This window comes from Perognathus longimembris, chromosome 1 (genome assembly GCF_023159225.1).
Source record: "Perognathus longimembris pacificus isolate PPM17 chromosome 1, ASM2315922v1, whole genome shotgun sequence".
Taxonomy (NCBI): Eukaryota; Metazoa; Chordata; class Mammalia; order Rodentia; family Heteromyidae; genus Perognathus; species Perognathus longimembris.
The window spans coordinates 82881002-82903330 of NC_063161.1; the positions used below are offsets into that span (position 1 = coordinate 82881002).

A 22329-nucleotide genomic window follows, 5' to 3' on the forward strand; every position below is an offset into this window, starting at 1 on the left:
TCTGTGTGGCAGAGAATAAAAGAGAGAGCTTGAATTCAGGTGCTGAGGGAGTAGAAATGGTTGTCTTAAATTATGTGAACAGAGCAGGAGCCCGCCCTTCCTCTCCCTGGCCCATTCCTTTGCATTACTTTTTCCCACCTCTCTCTAGTACTGCTTGAAATTCCTTTAACAGAAGGCAAAGCCTCTCCTGCCACTTTAACCATAACTACAGAATAGGTTAAAATGCAATATAGAATAGGTCTCCACAAGGATAGTGTTAGTACCTCTCTCCATTCCCACAATTAAGAACAAGTTTTGTGTGTTTTTTTAAAGTGTGTATTAAGATGAATAGGGGGGCTAGCACCTGAGGAACACCACAGTGGTGATTTGCTGGGCTTTCTTTGTGCTTCAGGTATTTCAAATTTATTTAAACTAGAGAAACTGGCAAATCAGAAATGCCACCAGGGGCAGATGTAGAAAGTTCCAAGGAAAGCTTTCTCCCTCTAACTAAAGGACTAGACCAGAGGAAGTGTAGCATCAAAAAATATTTATACTAAATGCTGTGCTCTAAGCAAATGCCTTAGGGGGAAAAATCATGCACTTTCTCTTCTGCTCCCAAAGACTAAGCAGGAAAAAAGATTTGCATGGTGGCTTATATAATGAGGGACTCCCTATCTATATTGCCAGTTGGGACTAGGGAAAGTGAAGAAAGAAGCTGGGACTGTTAGCCTGTCACTGTAAGAAGCAACTTAAAAGCTGTTTTTGTTAGGCCTATGAACTAAATAAAAGGAAAATAAAAACTGGGCATCCAGATTCTTCATCTTACACCTATGTCCTTTGTTCTGAGCCATTCTCTCCTGAAGTCACTTTGCAGTCATCTCCAGGAAAGAAAAGATTTGCCTATTGGCATCTTGGGGTAAAAGGCAAACTGCTCCTCAGACAGACAATAGCTTTTTACCTGTGGCACATGTAAAACTTCTCGAAAGAAAGAGAACAGCCAAACGCTCAGGAGATTACCCACCAGGCACTGGTGACAGACTACCTGGTCCCTCCAAATGGTTCTGTGATTTAAAAAAAAAATCCTTGAGAGACAAAAACTGAGCTAAAAGCCCACCAGGCCATACCTGTGACTGGGCACATTTAATCATTATACATATTTCTCCCCCTGCCACCAATCTTCCCTGTTTCACCTAAGGCAAATGTTTGTACTTTCTAGGATTGCTGACAGTGTAATTAGGTGCTGCTTCCTGTAACTGCCACATAATAAAACTCCTTTCTATGCCCTTTATTGTGTTACTTTATATGGCATTCAGAGGCAAGTGGTCAGATCTGAAATGAAAAACTCCTGGAGTTTGGACCTGAGGTCCAAAAACTCAAGGTTCTGTTAACATTGCCACTATCTATAAAGTCAGTGAAGACTCAAACTTCTACCCTATTACAGTTGATGTGATTTCTCCTTCAAAGGTTGGTCTTTGGTGTAATGGTAGTGGTGAATAGTGGGTCCTAAGTGGTAGGGCCTAGAGAGAGGTCTTTAGGTTTTTTGGGGGGGGGCATTCTATTGGGAGAGATTGAGGTAGTTTTTTGGGACCTTAGTCTTTTTCTAAAAACAAAATGAGCTTCTATAAAAGGAATAGCCATGACTCCTCCAATCTTCCTCTGCCCTCTGGTTTCCTATATCATCATGGGAACACTCTTTCAGGTGCTTCACCATGTGATATCCTCCACTATGAGGCCTTTATTCTTCACTTGAAACCAAAAGGAAAATTAATCTTGGACTTTACACCTCCAAAAGAGGTTAGCCAACTTCTTTTATTTTTTTAAACATACAGCCTCAGGTATTATGTTTGGACAATGAAGAATGGACTAGGAAATGCCCTCAATGAAATAGTAGCAACACCCGCGCCCCCCCCCCCGCCAGCCTTTTCTTCTTTCCCTACTCCTGGGATAGTAATGGAAGAGACCTCACAGAGACCCAGGACTTTTAATACCACCTAACAGTCACAAGTTTAGTTTTATGGGTATTAGCAAAGAGGGCATCCCACCCCTCCTCGACTCAGTGCCTGGTACCAACAGAGACCTGCTAAGGACCCAGGACCCCCGCAGTCCTCCCCCAACATACATAGCAAGTAGGATCCGAGGCCGAGTGGAGAACTTTCACTTCCATCACCTGACTGAAACAAGTAGACATATTCCTCTGCCCCTGTAGAAGTAATGCCAGTACTGACCAAATATAAGCAGACTAGTATTAGCTCAGAGGCCCCTAATATAAACCCAGAAATGTTCATCATTTAATAAACAATGACCTAATCATGCAGAGAATCAGGCCAATCATGCTTTAAATGGGGAAACAACCATTTGATGACAAGGTTGCGATGATACAGATTTTAGGATTGCCCAACAAGATTTCATTTATTTATTTATTTATTTTGTAATTTATTAATTAAAGAAAAGGTTTTTTGACAAGGTGTTGTGCAAAAAGAGTACAGTTACATAGTAGGGCAGTGTGTACATTACTTGTGATATCTTACTGTGGCGCCGCCACAGTAGGGAGGCACCCCAACTCGCTCCAACTGAATAGCGAGCTGGGAACTCCAGCACCCAACACCCCAGCAAGAACCCAGCAAAACCAGGAGCCAGAAGCAATAGAGAAATGCAGGAAACGAAAAAGAACAAAAAAAGAAGAGCCTATAACCTGCACGGAGCCGGAAAATCTCTGGGGTACCCTCCCCCCATCCGCCGACCCTGGCCCGAACAGGGACAGGCTGGGAAAGGGGACCCGGCGAATAACAAACCAACTGCCAAAAAGTCACACCAGGAGCGCAGAGTCCAGACAGCAGGACTCCACGGAACCCAGGGGGAGCGGGAACCAATCGAGACAGACGGCGGCAACGGGAAGTTCGGGACCGCAAGGCCAGGATCGGACGTGAGTGGCGGGGGAACCGAGCGGTGCAGAAGGGGAGAGCTGGGGCTGCCACCACCAAATGACCGCCCAGCACCCCACCCCCGAAGGGCCAACAGCAGCGCGGGACACACACAATCCAGGACCAGTAAGTTCCCCATTACCCCCTCCCCCAACAGGAGACCAGCTATCAGAGACCCAAACCCTACAAAGGAGCTAGAACTCTCTCCCTCCCCCTCCTCACCCCGAGGGAACAAAGAATCCCCAAATCAGGTGGCAAGATCCCATCAGGCTCTGGGAAGACACAGGAGTTAGCAGCAGAGCAGGGCCAAGGCAGCAGAGGAGCCTGAACTGGCCGCACCAGCCCACCCACTTCCCAACAGGGGCCCAGGGATCGGCAAGCATTGGAAGCTGCACCTGAGGCGCCTGGGCCTCGCAGACTTTTTCAACAAAAGTCACAGGCGCTGGTGGGCAATACCAGCTCAGCAGGGACACCTGGGCCCGATCACATGCTCCTCTCACAGCGGAGGCGCAGTCTGTGAGTGCTATAACCCACGCCTGGACACTTGATCCCACTGAGGCCCACACATACCACCCCCCACAACAAACTCATGGGAGGGCACAAGCACACCCCAACAACCTGGGGCTCCTCTGGTAGGTGTACCCCACACAGGTGGGCAGGGTTCCTCAGTGGCAGCACCAGCTGTGGTAGGTGCACGTCGCACAGGTGGGCAGGGCCCCCCCAGCGGCAGTGCCCGCTCTGATGGGCGCACCCACACAAGAGGGCAGAGCCCCCCAGCGGCAGCGCCCACTCAGTTTGGCGCAATTCGCATAAGTGGGTGGGCCGCCCCTCAACAACACCGGCCCCAGAGCAATCCACACAGGAGGAAGAACTTCCTGAGAGGTGAGCTCTTCTGACCAAGATACAGAGTGGAAAAAAGAACCAAAGAAGAGAAAAGCCTCCACGCCATGCTGTATCAGCGACCAGCAAACCCCCACCAGGGGCACGCTAGGGTCAGCACAACACAGTGGCAGGACACTATCAACGAATTCATAAGCCACAATGACAATAAAAATACATCACAAAGAAACCTATGGAACACAGCTAAGGCAGTACTGAGGGGCAAGATCATTGCCCTCGTCACTCACATTAAAAGAATGGAAGCAGATCAGGTGAATAACCTCACGATGAAACTAAAACAACTGGAGAAACAAGAAATGATTGAACCTAAAATGACTAGGAGGAGAAAGATCACAAAGATCAAAGAAGAGATAAATCTGATTGAAAATAGAAAGACCATTCAACAAATAAATAAGACTAAAAGCTGGTTCTTTGAGAAAATAAATAAAATTGACAGACCCCTCACAAGACTTTAAAAAAAAGAAGAGAAGAGACTCATATACGTAAAATCAGGGACTCCACCGGAAAAATTACAACAAGTACACACGATATTCAAGCAATCATAAGGAACTATTTCCAGAACCTCTACTCACTAAAAACAATAATTTTACAGAAATGGATCAATTCTTAGAGAAGTATAAACTGCCCAAACTGAACCAAGAAGAAATAAATCAACTAAATAAACCAATAACCTACAGCAAGATACAGGGGGTAATCAAGAACCTCCCAACAAAGAAAAGCCCAGGCCCAGATGGATTCACCAACGAATTCTATAAAACCTTTAGTGAGAAACTAATACCAATACTTCTCAAACTCTTCCACGAAATAGAAACAGAGGGAGAAATCCCAAACTCATTCTATGAAGCTAATATCATACTCATCCCCAAACCAGGCAAAGACCCAACAAGAAAAGAGAACTACAGACCAATATCACTAATGAACACAGACTCAAAGCTCCTCAATAAAATATTAGCTAACAGGATCCAGAAACTGATCAAGAAAATTATGCATCATGACCAAGTAGGCTTCATCCCACAGTCACAAGGATGGTTCAACATCCATAAATCAATCAATGTAATCCACCACATCAACAGAACTAAAATCAAGAATCACATTATTATCTCAGTCGATGCCCCAAAAGCCTTTGACAAAATACAACATCCATACTTATTAAAAGCTCTGGAGAGAACAGGAACAGATGGAACATTCCTCAAAACAATAAAAGCCATAAAAGCAGACCAACTGCTAACATCATATTAAATGGAGAGAAACTTAAATCATTCCCCCTAAACTCAGGAACAAGACAAGGATGCCCACTCTCCTCACTTCTTTTCAACCAGTGCTGGATTCCCTAGTCATAGCAATAAGGCAAGAAGAGGACATCAAAGAGATCCACATCGGCAAGGAACAAATCAAACTATCCCTATTCACAGACGACATGATCTTATATATCTGTAGGACCCAAAAAACTCAGTCCCCAAACTCCTACACCTAATAAACCATTTTGGCAAAGTAGCAGGATACAAAATCAATCCACAAAAGTCAGCAGCTTTTCTGTACACCAGCAATGTACAAGCAGAAAAGGAAATTATGGAAACAATTCCATTTACAGTAGCCAAAAAAAAGAATAAAGTACCTAGGGATCAACCTAACCAAGGACGTGACGGACCTATTTAATGAGAACTATAAAAATCTAATAAGGGAAATCAAAGAAGACACAAGGAGATGGAAATATCTCCCATGCTCATAGGTAGGCAGAATCAATATGGTGAAAATGGCCATATTGCCCAAATTGTTACACAAATTCAATTCAATCCCTATCAAAATCCCAGTTACATTCTTCACTGAAATAGAGAAAGAAACCCATAAACTCATATGGAACAGCAAAAGACCAAGAATAGCCAAAGCAATTCTAGGCAAAAAAAGCAGTGCAGGAGGTATCACAATACCAGACTTCAAGCTCTACTCTAGGGCCATCATAACAAAAACAGCCTGGTATTGGTATAAAAACAGACTGGAAGACCAATGGATCAGAATTGAAGATCCAGAAATAAAACCGCACTCTTACAGTCAGCTGATATTCGACAAAGGAGCTAAAGACATACAATGAAATAAACACAGCCTCTTCAATTACTGGTGCTGGGAGAACTGGGCAGCCATATACAGAAAACTCAAAGTAGACCCAAGCCTATCACTATGCACCAAGATCAACTCAAAATGGATCAAGGACCTCAATATCAGACCTGAATCCTTGAAACTACTGAAGGACAGAGTAGGAAAGACGCTAGAACTTATAGGCACAGGAAGGAACTTCCTGAATATAGTCCCAGGGGCACAACAGTTAGGGGAGAGACTCGACAAATGGGACTACTACAAATTAAAAAGTTTCTGCACAGCTAAGGACATAGCCACCAAAATAGAAAGACAGCCAGCCATATGGGAAAGGAGCTTTACCAGCACAGCAACAGACAAAGGCCTAATATCTGTCATCTACAGAGAACTCAAAAACTAAGCCCCTCTAAGCCCAATAAACCAATTAGGAAATGGGCAAAAGAGCTAAAGAGAGACTTCACAAGAGAAGAGATAAAAATGGCAAAGAAACATATGAGGAAATTTTCAACATCCCTGGTAGTAAAGGAAATGCAAATAAAAACAACCCTGAGATACCACCTCACTCCAGTGAGAATGGCCTATACTCTGAACTCAGGCAACAACAAATGCTGGAGGGGGTGAGGGGAAAGAAGAACCCTTCTCCATTGTTGGTGGGAGTGCAAATTAGTACAACCACTTTGGAGAGCAGTATGGAGGTTTCTCAAAAAGCTCAATATAGACCTACCTATGACCCAGCCTTACCACTCCTTGGCATCTATCCGAAACAGCAGGCCCCAAGATATCAAAAAGACATTTGCACTTACATGTTTATCGCTGCACAATTCACAATAGCCAAAATATGGAAACAACCCAGATGCCCCTCCACAGATGAATGGATCCAAAAAATATGGTACCTAGGGCCTGGGGATATGGCCTAGTGGCAAGAGTGCTTGCCTTGTATACATGAGGCCCTGGGTTTGATTCCCTAGCACCACATATACAGAAAACGGCCAGAAGTGGCGCTGTGGCTCAAGTGGCAGAGTGCTAGCCTTGAGCAAAAAGAAGCCAGGGACAGTGCTCAGGCCCTGAGTTCAAGGCCCAGGACTGGCCAAAAAAAAAAAAAAATATATATATATATATATATATGGTACCTATACACAATGGAATACTACATAGCGATTAGGAATGGTGAAATATTGTTATTCGCAGGGAAATGGTCAGAACTTGAACAAATAATGTTGAGCGAGACAATCCTAGAACACAGAAAACAAAGGGGCATGATCTCCCTGATATATGACTGTTAAGATGGGGTGACGGAGAGACAGTAGAGACCAGTTTCCTAGAGGAAGTTGTGGCTTCTGGACTGCACAGCCGAGTCAGGGAGAGCTCTCAAGTCACCTCGAGGTCACCAAGCAGGTGACAGAGAGTGGGAACTATGGCACAGGATCCCTTCCTGCCCGTACCATAGGCCTTCCCTGATGGCCAAGTAGCCTGCTGGTTCCTGAACAGTCTGTAGACATCAAGACTGGGGATAAGCTAAGAAGTCGGAACCAACCCCAACCCATTTTCTCTCAGTTTCCTTATCAAATAAATGTTGCTTTGTGTATTTGATAGCACACACAAAAATAGAAAATGTATGGCCTCTGATATAACAAAATAATGACTACTATCTTTGATATTTCATGACAACCAATATATTTACCATCAATCAGCACAGGTTTTAAATGGATTTAGAAATAAAAGAAAGGCTGCCTATTCATATTTTAGTTAAAAAAAAAAGAAGTTTTTGGTTTCACAGACCTGGTCTCTACTGTCTCCCCCTTCCCCCACCTTAACAGTCATATATCAGGAAGATCATGCCCCTTTGTTTTCTGTGTTCTAGGCTTGTCTTGCTCAACATTATTTGTTCAAGTTCTGACCATTTCCCTGCGAATGCCAATATTTCACCATTCTTAATCGCTATGTAGTATTCCATTGTGTATAGGTACCACATTTTTTGGATCCATTCATCTGTGGAGGGGCATCTGGGTTGTTTCCATATTTTGGCTATTGTGAATTGTGCAGCGATAAACATGTAAGTGCAGATGTCTTTTTGATATCTTGGGACCTCCAACAATATTTTAAAGCCATTATGAACACATGAAGAACATGGGAGGTTTTGCCAAAATTTTTAAGTGAATTATAGAGTAACTAAAATTAGAAACTGAATGGATAGGCTCAATACTAGAATTGAAGGGACCAAAAAAAATCCATGAACTTGTAATACAATAATAGAAACTACCCAATCTAAGCCACAGAGGAAAAAAAAATCACCAGAAAACATAAACAGAATCTCAAAGGTCATTAAAAAGATCTAGCATTCCTGTATTTGAGGGACTAGGAAGAGAGAAGAGAGCGGAGACATAATGGAAGCTAGATATGCTGGTACCTGCCTGTAATCTCAGCACTGCAGAGTCAGAGGCAGGAGGATCATGAGTTCAAGGCTAGCCTAGACAACATAGCAAGATGATGTCTAAATCATGGTATGGGGGTACATGCCTGTAGACTCAAAAGGCTAAGGTAGGAAGATACCTTGAGCCCATAAATTCAAGATTAGCCTGGACAACATAGTGCCAACATCAAATAAAATAATTTTATATTTTTAAAAAAGTGATGGAGGAAAATTCTCCAGATGTGTAACAAGGAAAACCTACAAATTCAAGAGTCTGAGTGAAAAACAGGATAAAGCTAAAGAACTCTGTGCCAAAATACATCAGAACTAATTGGCACCAATAAACAAGGAAGGAAGGATGTGGATAAAGAGATTTTTTTTCTTTTTCTGGTAGCAGTACTGGGTCTTGAATTCGGGGTATTGAACCCTCCCTTCACTTTTTTCACTCAGGGCTGGCACTATTCTACTTTAGCCACATCTCTACATATAGTGTTGTTCGTTTTGAGGGCTTTTTCTTTTAGTGCTGAGAACTGGGTAGTCCTCAGTACTGAGTATTAAGAAGTCAGGGCTTCATGATTACTAGCCTGATACTCTATCACTTGAGCACATCTCCAGCCCTGTTTCCACTAGTTATTTTGGGGATAAGGTTATACAAACTTCTCTCCCTGAACTGGCCTCAAACAGCTATCTTCCCACATTCAGCCTCACAAGTAGTTAGGGATTATAGGTATGAGCCAGTGGCACCAATCTTAAATATATGCAGTGCTGAGGATTAAACCCAGGGCTGCAGCTTTTGAATGTAGTTTTTAAGGTTTTATCTATCAGGCGGGGTACAGATCAATACAGTGCTTGCCTAGTGTGCATAAGAACCTGTGTCCAGTCCCCAGCACTAAAGGAAATATGGTACTACACCACTGATCCATACCTGCAGCTTCTGAATGTAGTTTTAAAGATTTATCTCTCGGGCTGGGTATAGCTCAATATAGTGCTTGCCTAGCATGCACAAGGCCCTCTGTCCAATCCTCAACACTGAAGGAAAAACAGAGTATCTATCTACAGAGAAGCGATCATAGAAAAAAATACCCAAACATGCTAATCATGTGGCTCTCTGTTCTGTCAGATTCTCTGTCTCTGTATGTATCTGTCTCTGTCTCTCTCTGTCTGTCTGTCTCTCTGTCTTTGTCTCTGTCTCTGTCTCTCTCTGTCTCTCTCTCTCTCTCCAGCTTTTAAAAAATTTTTCTAGTTAATTGGAGTTAAAGTTTCATGTGCTTTTTCTGTTCAGGCTGGCTTTGAACTACAATCTTCAGGTCCTAGTCTATTGAGTATCTAGGATTACAAAGCATGATGCACCAGTGCCTGGCCAGAATTTCTTTTTATAATAGCTCAAGGCTAGCACTCTGCCACTTGAGCCACAGCGCCGCTTCTGGCCGTTTTCTGTATATGTGGTGCTGGGGAATCGAACCTAGGGCCTCGTGTATCCGAGGCAGGCACTCTTGCCACTAGGCTATATCCCCAGCCCTTTATAATATCTTTTGTAATGCCTATTAACCTTCTTTAAAGGTCACAGATAACATCTTGCCTACATAATTTCTGAATCAATATATCCCCTAACTGAATATAAAGGATAAATAAAAGTATTTGTGAGTTTTTAAAGATTGTATTTAAGTATATAAATACTATGACACAATTACACTAGAAAATAGCAGTGCCACCAGTAGATTCCTTAAACAATCACTAGGAGAGGTACTACCATCCTTGAGTAACTTCTTTTAATTGAACAAGATTACAAATCCCATGCAGATAGCTGACACCTGTAATCCTAGTTACTCAGAAGGCTGAGATCTGAGGATCATGGGTCAAAGCCAGCCCAGACAGGAAAGTCTATAGAGTCCTATCTCTAGTTAACCACCAAAAAGCCAGGAGTGGAGCTGTGGCTCACTAGAGTGTCAATCTTGATAAAAAAAAAAAAAATGTTCAGGGTCAGCACCCAGGCCTTGAGTTCAATCTCCAGGACGGGGGGGGGGTGGGGGGAGAGAGAGAGAGAGACAGACAGAGAGAGAGAGAGAGTAAGAGAGGAGGAGGAGGAGGAGGAGGAGGAGGAGGGGGAGGAGGAGGAGGAGGAGGAGGAGGAGGAGGAGGAGGAGGAGGAGGAGGAGGAGGAGGAGGAGGAGGAGGAGGAGGAGGAGGAGGAGGAGGAGGAGGAGGAGGAGGAGGAGGAGGAGGAGGAGGAGGAGGAGGAGGAGGAGGAGGAGGAGGAGGAAAGAGAAAGGAGAGAGAGAAAAACAAGTTTATAAAAGTTTTAGTCTGCTTGTCTATAAAAGACATTTTTCTTCCTAAATGAATGAGTACATATGGCTGTATATTCAGAAATTCAGAAATGTAGTGTTTGGGAGGTGATGTCACATGTCTGAGTTGTATTCAATACAAACAAATCCCAACATCCCCAAGACAACTTTGGAGCTGGATGTGGTGGTTCACATTTGTAATCCTACCTACTCAAGAGGTTGAGTCAGGAAGATCACTCGAAGGCAGCCTGAGCATAAAGGAATAATTGAAGACTCCTTACCTCAAATGAGTATGCTTTTCCAATGCCATCTCCTGCTCCAGTGATCACTGTGAAGAGAGGGGATGGGTTGTAATCAATAAGACACAGCTCTAAACTCTTCATTGCTGTCTACATTTCCTCATAAACCAACTGTCTAGATGGCACTGCTCTACTTGAGACCTCTTAGCCCTTGATGACCTTTCTCTGAACATTCAAAATCAAAGTTTTTATGGGATTTTCTGTTTGTGCCAATAGTCAGGCTTTAACTCAGGGCCTGGGACTTTTGCTTAGTTTTTTCACTCAAGACTTGGGCCACACCTCCACTTACAGCTTTTTGGTGGAGACATAAGAGTCTCTCAGATTTGTCTGTCCAGGCTGGCTTTGAGCTAGAATTCTTAGGTCTCAGCCTCTTGAGTTCCTAGTATTAGGTGAGTTGCTGGTGCCTGGAAGGTTTTTATGTTTTGCTTTGAGGACGGCTTGCAGAAAATTATCTGCAAGTGCTTATATACAGGGGTCTCGATCCCACATGTCAATTCATGAGTCCAGTGTATCTTGATCAGTGTTGCCCCTCAATCTATCCTCAGTTGGTGAGACTGTAGAAAACACTTTGAAATTCAACAAAGAACTCAGCCAAGAAATATTTTATCCTGGCTTCTGAAAATTTAGACAGTACAAGACTTCACTCCTCAAGGGCAAGCTCTGTACCTTGCTATCGCTCTACCCACATGCCCAATGGTCATTCCAAGAACATTTCAAGGCTCCTTCTGAAATGGATTTCAGCCCCCTCTTCATATGTACTCCACAGGAAACAGCCTTCCAGGCCTCGGTGGGCCAGAGAACTAGCAAAGACCAAACTATAATAGGCACAAAGGGAATGCAGTGACCTGAAGTAATCTGAGAATTCCTTGTGTACAGACAAGGCATCTATACACAATCAAATAGGCCTACTGTCCTTTGTTTAGTAATGTGGCTCTAGGCTAGACCTCATTTAAATGAACATCATGAATTCAAATTTTACAATTTGGTAGTATATTCCTGCAGCTGCCCTTCACTCTCACAAGTTAAAGGTCATGCTTTAAAAATTATGGGAACAAAAGATACACTCCACTTACTTAAGAGTAGGTGGAAGCCACGATGTACAAGCATCAAAGGAGAGTATGGAAGAAGCACCCTAATGTGAACAATTTTGTTGTGATTTTTATCTGTCCTTAGGAAATCCTGAGTAGATGCATGCATGCCTCTGCTCCTGCTAAGTTCAACAGACTTTGAATCTTACTTTCTCCTACATAGGGAAGGGTCTTCAAAACCACCCAGCATAGGGCCTGGCTAAGATACTCATGTTTGTAGTAACAACTGATAACTACCAAATGCTTACTTTCCACTCTTCCAAGTGACATCATTTGGTTTATGTTGAAAGTGAGCCTATGGTGCAGGTACCATTCCTAACTTCTGTGCATTCATGAAAAGAAGAAGCCCAGGGACAGAATGTTCTTGATCAAGGTCTCAGTGCTAAAAAATGGTGTCACCAAGATTTGAGCCTAAACTGTCAGACTTTGGGGCCCCAGGTCTATGAAGTTATACCAATGAAATAATTTAGAAAACAAATACAGAACTTAGGGTGCTGTATCTGGAGAGTTTTAAGGCTCTCAATTACTCTACTATATGGAGTTTCTTCTCATCTCCAGTGGGAAAATATATTTCTCTGATGTCTGCCCCTGAACTAACGATAGCTCTGTTCAATACTGAACCAAAGCACAATAGTCTAAGTCTCATGTGAACTTCCTTTTGGAATGCATGTTCTGAGAGGGTCCATGCCCTGCATTTTAGCAGGCAGAGGCTAGGCTCAGCACATGGTTGTTTGAATATGAGAGGAACAGAGTATTTGAACCCAAAACATTGAAACTCTAAGCAACTCAGCAAGCTCACCAGAGAGAGAATGCTATACCACAGGGCAGAGTACATACACACACACACACACACACACACACACACACACACACACACACACAGTATAAGAAGCATCAGTTATAAACCCAAGTTCTAAACACTTTCTTTGCCAGATGGTAAGTTTTTTAAAAATAACTTCTATTGTTAAGTTTACACATTTGCAAAGTTTGGCAAATAAGGACCCAGAATGCCCATTTAGTGTGAATCTCAGGAAACCAGCAAATAATTGTTTAGTATAAGTAGATCCCATGCAATATTTAGGTTGTAAGATACTAAAAATGTATTTCTTGTTTATCTGAAATAAAAATTTAACTGTGTATTCTATGTTTTATTTGGTAGCTCCTTAAACTTTTGACAATCTTGGCTATTTAACTCTGGTTGATATGTCTAAAGTTACTTAAATTCTCCCTTTTTATTCTTAAGTCAGTGGATTTTTAAATTAATTAATTTATTTATTTATTTATTTTTAATGTCCAACTTTGGGAAGAAAGCAACTTGCAAAGACCTTAGCATTTCCTCCAAGGAGATGTTAAAACCTTAACCTCAGGACATTTACCTTAACCATCCCCCCGCCACCCCCCTTGAGGAACTGAAGTTCTTCATGACGCAGTGCCATATCTAACTATCTGGAAAATGTGGCTCCAGAGAGATTTCTGTTGCCTTGATTTTTCAACACACTTACTTTACCAAAGCACTTAGAAAACAATAAAAAAATAATAAAAAATAACATGACTTAGCCTTTAGATTTCAAAGGAAAGTATCATAGGGTTTAAGAAATCTGGAGATGACACTGCAAAAATCAAAAAGGAGATAATCCAGCAAGTGGAGCTGAACAGATAGACACCTAGACAAGAGTTGGGGAACATACTTTTCCTCCTGATTTTAGCTTGCCCATGGCATCTTATTGTTCAGACAATTCTAATCTCACTCAGACTGTCTAAATTTCACACATTTAATAGTTTTGATTTGCCAAAGGAATTGCATCTTTGCTCTCAAAGAGCAAAGGCACAACATATCTTTGAGACATAAGTAAGACTCAGCAGTAGCACACAATGAACACAAGATGGAAAGCTCCCCTTACCTGCCCATTGGCCCATTGATTGCAAGAAGGACTTTGGCCACACTTTCCAGAAGCTCAGAAAAATGCATCGGGAGAATTTTATGCATTTAGCCAGGCAGACCAGGCACACCAGCAGCCCTACAAAGATGAAGAACTGTCCCAGAGCCTCCTCCATGTCTGCTCTGCTGATGCTGCTGAAGACCTGGCTGGGTCCCTCAATGTCTCCTAGGCCAGAGCTGCCTGGGGGCCTGCCAAATCTCCTCTGGGAGGCACTGGGTGCATTCCACTGACTTCAGGGCATTTAGATTACAGTAACCTCTTTACACAACCCCCTGATTCATAGGCTTTTGAATAAAGTATTCTTTCTAATATCTTTATAGCATTGCTGGGATTTAGTTACTATAAAGCAGCTGGTAAGGAAATAGCAAGTGGCATAAAACAAAACAATGTGTAGACTGAAAAATAATGGTAGCTCAGGGATCTTTTTCTAGATTTAGAAATTACAGTGGTTTAATTTCTCCATTAAAGGGGATGGAACCTTAAAGAGGTAGCCCTCTTAGGAGGTCCTGAGTTCATGGGGGTAGGGAGTGCATCTGGAAAGAGTTCTTTCAAGAGCTTGTTGCTTGACCCAGACCCTAACTTCCTGTTTTGAAAAGTGATCCCTGCTTCCCACCTATACTCCCAATACCACAGTCCATGGTAAGAGCTGGCTTCAGAGCCTGCACCATACTTACTGGACTTTCAGCCTCCAAAACTGTGCCTCAAATAAGTCCCTTTTCTTTATAAATGTAGTCCACCTCAGGCATTTTGTTATAGAAATGGAGAGTTGCCTAACATCAAAGCTATAAGGATACTAAATCCAAATCAGTCATTCATTAGACAAATGTTCATTGACCAGGTAGCAGCCACTGTTCAAAATCCTGGGGATATAATATTAAAGAAGCTGGGTCTCTATCTCAGAGCTTAGATTCTACTATGGGAGACAAACAAAAAGCAAATAAAATGATAATATCGAAAGTCAGCACTGGGGAAACGTGTCTGTGGAGTGATATGTTAAGAGTGACTCCTCCACAGACGTTTAGAGAGTTTCAGGAAGGAATTCCATGATGAGGTGGCCTTTGGGTTAAAATTTGATCAAGAAGGAAACAGCCCCCAAAGATGAGGGGGGCCCCTCCAGACTAATGTGTTTGAGGAACACATGGGTCTACATAGTAGAGGGAGTTAGCGGTAGACAGCAAGCAGGGGAGAGAAAAGAAGGTCAGAGATGGGGAAGAGACAAAAACTCGTGGTGAGAAGTTTGGAATCTAGGCTAAGAGTGAAGTGCCAGACTATGAAGTCAGGCCCCACTTTACCACACGAACCCCACTTTACCACGTGAACCTGAGATAAGCAGGCCCTGTGAGCAAACCCAGGACAAGCCCATTAGGGCCCAGTCGGTCTAGAACTCTAACCGCTGGGAATGCTTAACTCTGACTGCCCCCAGAGTGCCTCGAGCCCTGAGCCAATCAGATTTGTACCTGCGTCCTAATCTTGCTTGCTTGAACACCTGATTGTTGTAACTTTGTTTTTGCCTTTATAAGGCCTGTGTAATCACAGCTCGGGGCTCCCTCCTAACCTCCACTGTGTCGGTGGGTAGGACGAGGCCCGAGTTGCAGCTCGCTTGAATAAAGCCTTGCCTTGCTTTTGCATTTCGAATGTCTGAGTCTCGGTGGCCTTCTTGGTGGTTGTTTCGCGGCTTGGCACAACAAGAGCAACAAAAAAAACTTGAGTGAAAAAGGTAAGGGATGGTGCCCAGGCCCTGAGTTCAAGCTCCAGTACCAGCACAAAAATGAAATAAAAACAAGGAAATGACTATATACACACTCCAGTTATAAAAGCAAATGCCATGTTAAGAATAAAGATTTTTCATTATCAGAGAAAAGAATCCAAATATAAAATTAAATATAATAAGCAAAACTCATAAAACCCTAAGTGTGGATGACTCACAAAGTACATTCACTTTAAAATTCAAGTTTGTCCTGGAAAGACTTTAAAATAGTGACTAATTCAGTAGCAGCTATTCGGTGTTTGCCTCTTGCTCCCACCTCTGCATGTGAAGGGCTGCTCATCTCTCCTTTTCTAGTTCTCCTTGTTTTTCTCTTCTCATTTTGCTCTTCTTTGCCAAATAAATCCTTGCTAACCTTAAATATGAAACAAAGAAAAGCAATGGAGATGCCAAGCAGGCATTTATATGAGACCCTGGATGAGCAGATAGGGCAACCAGGACTCATCCTCAAAACGGAGAGTCTGCAGATCTGAGAATGGATATCAGCAAAGGAGTCCACCTAGCAAAGAGAGGAGGGCACAAATTGGCTCCTGCACAGACTTTGTGGATGATACCATGGTCTTCAAAAGTTTATATCTTGACACCTCTAGCCCCAGTGTAGTAACAGTGTTCAGGTAGTGGACCTTTTAAGAGGTGGAGGCCTAGGGGCAGTAATCAGGACATGAGACTCTACTTCATGAATGGATTAATACCACCTTCATTGGGTCTGGTAGTAGCCTAGTTCCCATGAGAGCAGGTTGGTTGTTACAAAGCATGAGCTTGGCATGTCCCCTAAATCTTCTTTGCTTTCTGTCTCGCAATGTGAGCCTCTGTTTCATACATCACGTACATGTGATGCCATTGCCTTGAGACCCTGACCAGAGCTGAGCAGATGTCTAGTTCATTCCCTGGATCTTCAGAACCATGAATTCTTAGCCTCTGGTATTTTGCTGTAGCTACACTAAATGGCTCTTCACTCTCCCTGCTTTGGTTGCCCATCTCCATCTCCATCCCCCAAAGACTACCCTCTCTCAATATCTACTGACATTTGAAGCCTTCCCAGGGCTATATAACTCTGCAATTACTTTTTGTTGTTCTTAGACTAAATTCCAAACTTTTCACCAAGAGTTGTTGACTGTTCCCACCCCTCCCCTCCTTCCCACTTTCTGAGCTTTAACACTAGAGCCACAGCTCTGGATTTGGGGTGGTCAGTTGGAAATAAATGGGCTTTCCTGCCCAGGCTGACTTTAGACCATGATCCTCAGATCTCAGTCTCCTGGATAACTAGGATTATAAGTATAAACTACCAGAGGGATTCTTGTGTGTGTGTGTGTGTGTGTTTTACTATGTTTTTAGAGAGTAAATCTTCTTTCTTCCTTCTTGTTTACTCCTTCCTTTTTTGTGATTTAATTTTTTTTATAAAAGTGTACAACATTTACATAGTTTCAAAGTCAAATTTACAAAAGAAAGACAGATGTAGACCGCTCAAACCTGTCATCCTAGCTACTCAGAGGTTGATATCAGAATGCAGTATACAATATAGACACATGTATCTACATACTGTATTCTGATATCAGCCTCTGAGTAGCTAGGATGACATATGTTGTTTTGCATAACCCACATGTATGTATAATACATACATTTAGCACCTCTGTTTTCTACATGAAGAACAGAATTATACATTTTTCTTCTGTTCTATTTTTTCCCTAACAATAGATTCTACAATTGCTCTACAGCTCGTTTAATTTTTTACACATACATAACACTCTAGTATGTGGATTATATAAATGTGTGATAATTATTGACTCCCCTTTGCATATTCTTTGGATTATTACTAGTGTTTTGGTTATATACACTGCTAGAATAATCAGCCTGTGCCTTTGCCATAAAGGTAGACTGGTTGGGTCAAAAAGTAAGTTCCTTGGCCTAGTGGCCAAGTGCTTGTCTCATATGCATGAAGCCCTGGGTTTGATTCCTCAGCACCACAATATAGAAAACGGCCAGAAGTGGCGCTGTGGCTCAAGTGGCAGAGTGCTAGCCTTGAGCAAAAAGAAGCCAGGGACAGTGCTCAGGCCCTGAGTTCAAGCTCCAGGACTGGCAAAAATAATAATAATAATAATAATAATAATAAGTTCCAGCCAGAGGCCAGTAGCTCATGCCTATAATCCTAGTAACTCAGGAGGGTGAGATCTGAGGATCACAGTTCAAAGTCAGCCTGGGCAAAAATAACTTGAGCCACACTATGGCTCAAGTAGTGGGAAGATAGCTTAGCAAGCACAAGGCCCTGAGTGGCTTAGGTGAGTATTGTTTATTATTTTTAAACTTAGCAAAGTGATCTAGGCCTCCCCAAAACACAAAGACAATCGTTAAGTTTCCAGACTTTGATTTTCCAGACTTGTTCTCCAATTTTCTGCCTCCTAGAACTCTCAAACTCTTAGTCATTCATGAAGAGTTTGCAACTCCTTACTATCTCAAAGAACAAGGCAGATTCACACCCATAGGCAGATGCAGACAGCCCCTGTATGTCTCCCTGTTCTTGTAAGTTAGCATCTGAATGGATAAGATGCTGGGAGGGGAGCTTGTTATTCTAGTTTTAGTTCTCTTTCTTATTCTAATTTCTGAGTCTAGTCCTTATATTTATTATTTTTTATTTCTCTGGTGCCTCTTCTATCTGTCCTAAGACCAGACCAACCTATATAACTCACGATGTAGGCAGGCTGACCTCAACTTCATGATCCTCCTACCTTGCCTCCAATACTCAGAGTATAGGCATATTGCCACTATGATCAGCTCTTGGCCATTTTTCTGGGTGGGTTTCATGTTTCCTTTTCTATAAAAATTAAATATAGATAATCAAAAATGCTTGAGACCAGAAATGTTGAGAATTTGGATTTTTTCAGATTTCCTCAGATGTTCCAATATGTAATAAGATATTTGGGGTCATGAGACCCAAGTCTCATGATTTTAAACATTAAATTCATATATACTTCATGCAGATCTTCTACATATTCCTTGTGTGAGAAATAGCATCTCTTCTATCAAAGTAATTTGCTTATTTTTATTAATCTTGAAAGAGTGTTTTCCCTGAAGGGTTCCTGCTTTATTCAGGTGGCTTGGCCCTTGTTAATTACAGCTAGGACTCTCCTAGACATATACTAGTTATTACCAATAAGGGAAACCATGGAATCTATATTTCTTTGGGTCTGGATCACTTCAATGAATATTATTTTTTTCCAACTCTTTCCATTTCCTTAGGAATGGGGCAATGTCTTTCTTTCTGATGGAAGCATCAATTTCTCTTGTGTATATATACACCATTGATCCATTCAGCTACTGAGGGGTGTCTGGGTTGATTTTATGTCTTAGCTATGGTAAATAATGATGCAATGAACATGGTTGTGCTGGTAGATTTAGTATTGCCTTGTTTGTGGTCATTTGGGTAAATGCCCAGGAGTGGAATTGCTGGGTTATAAGGGAGCTCTATGTTTAGTCTTTTGAGGAACCTCAACCTCTTTCCAGAGTGGTAGAACAAATTTACATTCCCACCAACAGTGTACTAGCCTTCCCTTTTGGCCACATGCCCACCAGCATATGTTGTTATTAGTTTTCTTGATAATGGCCATTCTAACTGGGGTGAGGTGGAATCTCAATGCTGTTTTGATTTGCATTTCGTTTATGGATAGAGATGTTGAGCATTTCTTCATGTGTCTATTGACCATTCTTATTTCTGCTTCAGAGAAGTCTTTTGTTAAGTCTTTAGCCCATTTATTGAAGGGACAGTTGTTTCTTTCAGAATTTGTTTTGGGGGAACTCATTTTTTTGAGTTCTAAGCATATTTTAGATATGAGTCCTTTGTTGTATGGCTAGTGAAGATCTCCCAATCTATGGGCTTTCTATTTATCTTGTTATCTATGTCCTTTGCCATGCAGTTGCCCTGTAGTTTAATGCAATCCCATTTGTCCAACCTTTCTTTGATTTATTGTGTTTCTGTGTCTTTATTAGGAAAGTTTCATCCTGTGCCAAGGAGCCCAAGTGTTTCTCCTATTCCTTCCTGTAATGTTTTCTGGGTATCTGCTTTAACTGCTAGGTCTTCGATCCATTTGGAACCAATTCTGGTGCAGGGTGACATATAAAGATCTAACTTTAGTTTTCTACAGTTTAACCAATTTTGCCAGCATCATTTGTTGAGGAGACTGTCTTTCTTCCATCCTATTTTTTTTTTTTTTGCCTCCCTATCAAAGATTAGGTAGCCATAGGTTTGCGGGTTCATTTCTGGGTCGTCACCTATGTTTCCTTGGTTTTCAGGCCTGTTCTTGTGCCAGTACCAAACTGCTCTTATTACTATAGCTTTGTAATAGAGTTTGAAGTGGTATTGATATTCCTCCAGCACTGTTCTTCCTGCTAAGGATTGTTGTTACTATTTGGGGTCTTTTATTATTCCATAGGAATTTTTGGATTGCTTCTTCTATTTCATTGAAGAACCATGTTGAGATAATGATGGATATTGCATTGAACTTGTAGATAGCCTTTGGAAGTATTGCCATTTTCATGATGTTAATCCTCTCAATCCAGGAGCATGGAAGGTTTTTCACTTCCTTAAATCTGCTTTAGTTTCCTTTTCTGAGTTTTTAAAGTTTTCATTATAGAGGTCCTTCACTTCTCTAGTTCAGTTGATTCCTAGGGTTTTGGGTTTTTGTTTTTGTTTTTGTTTTTTATTGAGGCTATTACAAAAGGAGTTGTTTCCTGATTTCAGCCTCCCTCTTCTCATTGCTGGTATACAGAAAAGCCATTGATTTTTGAGGATTAATTTTATACTCTCCTACTTTGCCAAAGTTTTGGATCAGCTCAAGTAACTTGGAAGTGGAGTCTATGGGGTTCTTTACTTACCAGAGCATATCATCTGCAAAGAGGGTGAGTTTTACTTCTTCTTTCCCTATTTCAATATCCTTAATGTTGGCCCCTTGCATTTCTGCCATCGCTGGGAATTCTAATGTTATATTGAAGAGGAGTGGAGATTGTGGACATCCTTGTCTCATTCCTGATTTTAGAAGAAATGGCTTTAACTTTTCACCATTAAGTATAATGCTAGCTGTACGTTTGTCATACAAGCTTTTATTATATTGAGGAATGTTCCATGAATTCCTAGTTTCTCGAGAGCTTTCATCATGAAGGGGTGTTGGATCTTGTCAAATGCTTTTTCTGCATATATGGTGATCATATGGTTCTTGGCCTTGTTCCTATTAATATGATGGATTATATTAATTGACTTGTGTAATCTGTTTTGCCTCCCTGGAATGAATCCTGTTTGATCATAGTGTACAATTTTTTTTATAAGGTGTTTAACTCAATTGGTCAAAATTTTATTGAGAAGTTTTGCATCAATGTTCATCTAAGAAATGGGCATATGGGGCTGGGAATATGGCCTAGTGGTAGAGTTCTTGCCTAGCATACATGAAGCCCTGGGTGTGATTGCTCAGTAGCACATATACAGAAAAAGATGGAAGTGATGCTGTGTCTCAAGTGGTAGTGTGCTAGCCTTGAGCAAAAGGAAGCTCGGGGACAGTGCCCAGGCCCTGAGTTCAAGCCCCAGGACTGGCAAAAAAAAAAAAAAAAGAAAAGAAAAGGGTATACATTTTTTTTTCTTTGATGAATCCCTGTCTGGTTTGTAGATGAGGGTTATGCTGACATCATAGAATGAGATAGGTAGTGAACTTTTGCTTTCAATTTCATTGAAATGCTTGAGGAGTATTGAAATGAGTTATCCTTTGAAGGCCTTATAGATTTGTGAATCTATCTGGTCCTGGGCTTTTCTTGGATGGGAGGTCTCTTATTGCTGTTTCTATTTCATTACATGATATTTATCTATTTAGTTGGTTTAAATCTTCTTGGTTTAGTTTGGGAATATCAAAATTTGCTAGAAATTCTTCCATTTCTTCCAGATTTTCAAATTTGTTAGCATAAAAGTATTGCAAAGTATTATCCTATAATGTTCTGAATCTTATGTGTTTCTGTTGTGATGTTTCTACTCTTCTCTCTGATTTTATTTTGATGTGCTCTTTTCTCTTTTTTCTAAGATTTATTAAGGGTCTGTCAATGTTGTTAATTTTTTGAAGAAGCAATTCTGTTTTGTTGTTTCTTTCTATGGTTGTTTTTTTACTCTCATTTAATTCTGATTTAATTTTAGTTGTTTGTTTCCACCTACCGGATTGGGGTTTGGCTTATTGCTCATTTTCAAAGACCTTAAATAGTTGGTTTGAGATTTCTCCAATTTGTTGATGTATGCACTCAGAGCTATAAATTTTCCTCTGAGTAGTGCCTTTGCTGTACCCCAGAGGAACTTGTATTTTGTGTGTTCATTTTTGTTAACTACCATAAATGTTGGAATTTCCATTCTGATCTCTTCAATAACCCACAGGTGATTCAATAATGAGTTGAATCCCAATGAGTTACAGGATTTTCTATGCTACCTTTTGTGTTGAGCTATAATTTTATTCTATTGTGGTTCTGGGAGCATACTGAGAATAATTTCAATATTTCTGAATTTGCACAGATTTTCTTTGTGCCCTAAAATGTAATCTATTTGGGAGAATGATCTGTGTGCTACCAAGAAGAATGTATCTTCTGGTGTTGCTGGGTAGAATATTCTGTAGATGTCTGTTAAGTCTAGTTGGT

General features: G+C 41.5%; 1 protein-coding gene across 1 annotated transcript in view; it reads right to left on the reverse strand.

Moving 5' to 3' along the window:
- Hsd17b3 (hydroxysteroid 17-beta dehydrogenase 3) overlaps positions 1 to 14326 on the reverse strand; it is a 40231-nt gene extending 25905 nt beyond the window's left edge. The window contains exons 1-2 of the mRNA XM_048331148.1: positions 13875 to 14326; positions 10868 to 10914 (exon numbers count right to left, since the gene is read on the reverse strand). Of these exons, the coding sequence (XP_048187105.1) occupies positions 10868 to 10914; positions 13875 to 14028 (201 nt within the window). The 5' untranslated portion in view covers positions 14029 to 14326. The remainder of the gene's footprint in view (positions 1 to 10867; positions 10915 to 13874) is intronic.
- Positions 14327 to 22329: the final 8003 nt, after the last annotated feature.